The sequence below is a fragment of the Rhinoderma darwinii genome, chromosome 1 (assembly GCF_050947455.1).
Source record: "Rhinoderma darwinii isolate aRhiDar2 chromosome 1, aRhiDar2.hap1, whole genome shotgun sequence".
NCBI classification, from domain to species: Eukaryota; Metazoa; Chordata; class Amphibia; order Anura; family Rhinodermatidae; genus Rhinoderma; species Rhinoderma darwinii.
The window spans coordinates 131,053,684-131,059,941 of record NC_134687.1 but is presented as its reverse complement, the minus strand read 5'-3'; the positions used below and the strand labels follow the sequence as shown (position 1 = coordinate 131,059,941).

Sequence of the window (6,258 nt, the reverse complement as noted above, 5' to 3'; positions counted from 1 at the left end):
TACGTTATATAATAATTACACCAGTAAATGCCCCTTGAAGAGTTGGCAAATTACGCAAACCTTGTTAATTAGAGATCTCGGTGACAACGCCGGGTAATTAACGCTTTGCTTGCTACAGAAGGAGCATGGGGGGCTGCAGGTTCCTATCTATGAAGGACCAGTCATTAATAAGAGCTCTGTGCAGCCTCTTGGCGCTGACACACGATTCACGATTTATGGCGCACAGTGTATTACAAGACTATGGAGCCGCTCATTTTCTGCACTATTATGAAAACTAATAAATTCGTCAAGGCGAATTAAGCATACAAATCAGATGAGGCAGAGCAGATTACATATTGAAGTGCTGTGTCTCCCCGGCCTAAATGAAATTCCAATCTAATAATTCCTTCCTGGGCCGCCCATAATTTGCTTAGAGATGTTGTTGGACGTGGTGCACAGCGCTGTTCACACAGTAATTAAATGATCCTCAAGCTCTTAACTTTGATTTATTTCATTTCTTCAGGATGGCGACAGTCAGAGCTTGTGCAATGCAATTCAGGGGTTCCCTTCCTAAAACAATAGCAGTCCCTGCTTACATTGTTTGCACACAGCTGAGGGGCTGCTTGTAAAAAGAAGAAGACCGGGCATTACATCTTTGTATCGCAAGTTATATAGTAAATGAACTGTTTTATTGCTGTACAGTAAAGGGTTAATCTTCTTGCCGATCACTAGGACTGGCCGGCAGATGCTTTGTGCAAGTTTAACTCCTTCATATCTGTAGCACAAGGACATCTTTTGTAAACCATTGCAGAATTATGTCATAGCTGTATGCAAAGAGGAAAGTGATCCATGGAGTTTAGAATTCATATATTATTATTATTATATTATTATTATTATTATTATTAATAATAATAATAATAATACTTATTATAATAATAATTATTATTATTAGTTATTATTTTACAAACAAAGGATAAAACCGTAATACAAATTAATGCAAGTACAACTTGCATTACTTATAATCTTATAAAAATGATAGTAAAGTAATTCACTATATAAACCAACATGAACTTCAGCAATATATAGAATCAGGTCAGAATCTAAAAATAGGATTTCTCCTGGGTACACACCACAGGCGGGTGTGAAGAACAATTTAAAAGTAACCTGTGGAACACCAGCTCATGCGCCCAGTATTTGGATGTGTCCAAGTTGCAATGTATTCACAGTATGATTGCAAGGTATCACACCTGAGAACATACAGAATATTGCTCCCCATGATGTCACTGCACCAAGAACATGAGGGCACAACAAGTGGGTTAACATCATTTTAATCATGTCAATAGAGGTTAATACTACAGGAAGCAATAATGACCAGAACATTGTGGGGGAATTGTTCACTTAAGATAAAATGAGGAAATGAAGTATGCAATGAATGAACATCTATATATATATATATATATATATATATATATATATATATATATACACACACACACACACACACACACACACACACACACACACACACACACACACACACACACACACACACACACACACACACACACACACACACTTGTCCAATCACAGATGAGCTGGAAACCCTTGGAAGGGAGAGAGAGGCAGGATGTGCCCAGCATCCAATCCACATTGATACCTCCTCTTCTCATAGACTACCTGACAGGCCAAGGTGTACAGCAGGAGCAGCAGCATCGGGAGCAGCATCCGTCTAAGAGAAAGCAGAGTGGTCCCCCATAGGGAGAGCTAGAGACAGACACAACATTAACCAGTGACAGGGGCAGAAGTAGAGGAGCAGCGCAGAGTTCTGCTGGAAGATGGAGACAAAGGCTACATGGCACAGCATCCTAGTAACCTGAGGGTGAGGGAGTGAGCACCACTGGCCTGGGACACATGGACGCAGTCCACTTAGTACCTGATTCCCCTCCTCATGCCCAGGGCTTGGAGAGCAGTCACTAGGAAGAGACAGAGCTGTTTATTAGTATCCAGGAATATCAAACATTAATAGCAGGAGAGAGGGAGCCCCTGGATGGGAGGAGTGATAGTGGCAGCAGAGAAAGGAAAATATTAGAAGATCTTGTATTTACTCTCAGGGGGGAGGAGGAGGATAGAGAAAGCCACGTTCCTCACAGGGACATTCTCAGAGACAAGTGAGGAGTGAGAGGACAGGAGGAAGCCTGGGCTTGGAGGAGCCACCACCATCATCTCAGGCTGAGGCTGCTGTCACTAGTTCTCTGGGTGTCTGGCTTTCAGTGCCCCTCCACCACAGCTCACCATGATGATGATGTCCCTGAACAGCAAGCAGCCCTTCAGCATGGCCCACAGCGGCGGCCTCCAGCATGAGCCCAAGTATTCTGCCCTGCACTCATCCTCTCCACACTCATCCTCATCGGCCACCAGCTCCTCCAGCATCACCAGCGTGAGGACCAGCTCTGGGGGAGGTGGAGGAGGCAGCAGTAACAGCAGCAGCTCGGAGGCAATGAGAAGAGCCTGTCTCCCAACCCCACCGGTATGTAGTGTGTATGATCACCGCTCTGAGGCACGTCCTGACAGCCCCTTTATCTGCTTGATGTTTTTTTCATGTCTGCACAGCAAATCACCCAACACATCTAGTGTTTCCCCCCTCTCCTTCTCCTTCTGTCTTTTACCTCCACTTATGTATGCAGCCGGTCTTGCCTTTCATATTAATTTTTATGACCTGGGATGTTGCATGTATCTGGTGTTGTGTGTTCTCCACTCTCTTCTCTCTGTACCAGGGTTTTTTAACATTCTGGAAAAGTTTTAATCGCTGAATTCCCAGCAGACAGTAATGTGTGCTTTCTATTTGACATTGCAGAGCAATATATTCGGAGGTCTGGATGAGAGTTTGCTGGCCCGTGCTGAAGCTCTGGCTGCTGTGGATATAGCGTCTCAGTGCAAGAGCCAACACCACCACCACCACCACCCCACTCCTCACCACAGTCCCTTCAAGCCGGACGCTACCTACCATACTATGAACACGATCCCATGCTCGTCTGCCTCCTCGTCTTCATCAGTCCCCATCTCCCATCCTTCTGGAGTGGCTGGTTCCCATCATCACCACCACCACCACCATCACCACCACCAGCCCCTGGAAGGAGAACTAATGGACCACATTACCCCAGGGCTAACATTGGGGGCCATGACAGGACCAGATGGTTCCGTGGTGTCCACTCCAGCTCACCCTCATATGTCGAGCATGAATCCTATGCACCAGGCACTGAGCATGGCACATGCCCACGGGCTACCATCCCACATGGGATGTATGAGCGATGTCGACGCCGATCCAAGGGACCTGGAAGCCTTTGCTGAGAGGTTCAAGCAGAGGAGGATCAAACTCGGCGTTACCCAGGCAGATGTGGGGTCTGCCCTTGCCAACTTGAAGATCCCCGGGGTGGGCTCTCTCAGTCAGAGCACCATCTGTAGGTTCGAGTCCCTTACCCTGTCCCACAACAATATGATCGCCCTCAAGCCCATCCTGCAAGCCTGGCTGGAAGAGGCAGAGAAGTCCCACCGGGAGAAGCTCACCAAACCTGAACTCTTTAATGGGGCAGAAAAGAAGAGAAAACGCACGTCCATAGCTGCCCCAGAGAAGAGGTCACTGGAAGCCTACTTCGCCATCCAGCCCCGACCTTCCTCAGAAAAGATTGCAGCGATCGCTGAAAAACTGGACCTGAAAAAGAACGTGGTCCGGGTCTGGTTCTGTAACCAGAGGCAGAAACAGAAAAGAATGAAATACTCTGCCGGGATTTAGACTAAAGTGGGGGATTTTATAATGGACACAAGAGCTTTTTATTCTTTCTAAATATCTCTGTATATAGCAGCATCTCCATCACTCAGACCCCAGGATCATCCTTCCCACCTAATATCTCCTGTAGTTCACTAGTGTCTCGCTGACTCCAGATCTACAGTCAGTGTATGGACCAGGACTGCACAAGTAAGACACGTTTTTATTATTTTCCCAAATATCGCGACTATTTGTAAGACAATGCGAATCCCGGGAAAAGAGACTGATGCTGGGGACTCGGTTGCCACAAAACGATTCCAATCGAGTCCAGTGCTAACGTAATATATCAGATATAAATATATATATATTAATATACAGTACATATATTTTTAATGTGATGATGAGTATATTTGTCCCCTGTCGTGACTCTGGTCTAGATAACACCAACCTGATGTATGTATCACTATTTTTATTACTATTATTATTATTATTATTATTTCGTTGACAACAAATTGGGATGTGTCGTTTATAAACGTCGTTTATAAAGTTGATTTGCTGCTTTTGAATCTGTTTCACATAAGTAAAATGCACAGAAGACACAGGTTTTACATGCAAACCAACAAATACAGTTGAAGTGAAATTCATTAGACATCTGTAGATTTCCATACATTGTGCCGGCAGTGCTTCATATTGAGCAGGTTGCAGCTTCTGGCCCCTAGGATTTTGAAGCCTGCAAATACCTTACATATTTAATTGGGATCCCCACATTCCAAAAGACGGGTTGTCGTTGACGGTAATGGATATTGGGTCTGCATAACCTAAACAGCCAGACATGATACAACCCTCCTCATGTAGACACTCATTTTTTGGGGGCCCAAAAAACATGCAGAGTAGTGTAAATAGAGCGTTTCGTTGAACACACACAACACACATATAAATAAATATATTCTGACCGGTTCTTGCTGTATTGATTCCAGGTTTTCTGTCCCGTATAAACTGGATTGAGCTTTTTTTGCTATAGATGCTTTTATTTATTATGGTAATGTATTAAGTTATTCCAAATGTTGATTCGTCTTTTATTTAAAAAAAAAAAGATAAAAAAAACCTTTAAAAGTTGTTTGTACAGAAATCTTATTTGAAAAAAGTTTGCCTGGACTTGTGTGAAACTTCCAGGATACTTTATCAGTGGTAATAAAACGATGTAAATATTGGAGCTCTGGTTTTGGAATTCAGTATTTCGTGAACAGTGTATTTACAATGAATTCGTTAAAATGGTATTTTTAACAAATAAAGAGCATTCTAAGTAATGCAAAGAATCGCTGCTAATGATGAATGGCTTCATTGATGAACAGTACATTGGACAATTGTGTGTCAGATGGAATCTGCTCCCTGGAGGGTCATCATGGCCATGCGTTTATCACTATATTATTGAGTTATCTATGGCACCACTCAGTGCCCTACTTTGCACCAGTTGGGGTGATTATCCTCCACCTACAGCCTGAGGGCAAGCGTCTGCCCAGTATACAGTTATCACAACCCCTTTAATAATGCCACCATAGCTACATATAATATGCAATTGGTTATTCTATATATTTTGCTCACTATTATGTAATTTTTTTCATTTCTTCTGTGAGAAAAAAACAAAATATAACCATTTGCGATTAGAGTAATCTCTTGGGCGTTCATATCCTTGTTGTACTCCATCCCAAGAGCAAAGATATGGTTTGTCTGAAATCATTTACAAAGAATATGTAGAGGGATGCCACACAGTCCTCTGATTATCAATCATGAGAAGCCTTAATATTCAATAACTGCCTAAAAGACGTGTTACAGGAGATGCACTTATAAGCTAAAACTATATATATATATATATATATATATATATATATATATATATATATATATATATATATATATATATATATATATAAGTATAAAACAACAGTCAATCACATATGATTGGTGGGGATGTAGAAGATATTGCTACATTGGGAAACGCACAATGCACTTGATGTTCAGCACCAGGGCCAGCTCCGTCCTGCTGCACATATGTACATTGCTGAGCCCCCTCTTTCCTCTGTATTGGGTTGATTCCCTAGAAGCACTTTCATGAGATGTAGTATAAGGGAATCACTGCTATGTGCTGTATTAATAGTGTCTGGTATTAGAGGTCCCTGTGTGTGCACCATCAATGCACCAGGCCTTTGTCTTAAGAATACTAGCATCACAATACTTCACACTACAAAAAAATGCATTATACCAGACCAGTGTTCTCTGTAATTATATATTTTATACACAGCGAATTTATTTTTATGGAAAAAATGCATTTGTGTGTGCGCATAATATATAAACAACAAAATATAATATATAGGTGCACACTCACACAAAACTCCTTATGAGAAAAAGAGTAAAATTCTAAAAACAAACGTGTATAATGTGCGTGTTTATATATATCACCATCATAAACATAAATATTGTGTGTATATATATATACACACATATATATATATATATAT

General features: G+C 41.9%; 1 protein-coding gene across 1 annotated transcript; it reads left to right on the top strand.

The window, feature by feature from the left end:
• The first annotated feature begins 1,665 nt into the window (after positions 1-1,665).
• POU4F2 (POU class 4 homeobox 2) lies at positions 1,666-5,031 on the top strand. Its single transcript, XM_075849693.1, has 2 exons — positions 1,666-2,506; positions 2,834-5,031. Exons 1-2 carry the CDS (start codon positions 2,273-2,275, stop codon positions 3,767-3,769), a joined length of 1,170 nt encoding a protein of 389 aa, XP_075705808.1. The 5' UTR covers positions 1,666-2,272; the 3' UTR covers positions 3,770-5,031.
• Positions 5,032-6,258: the final 1,227 nt, after the last annotated feature.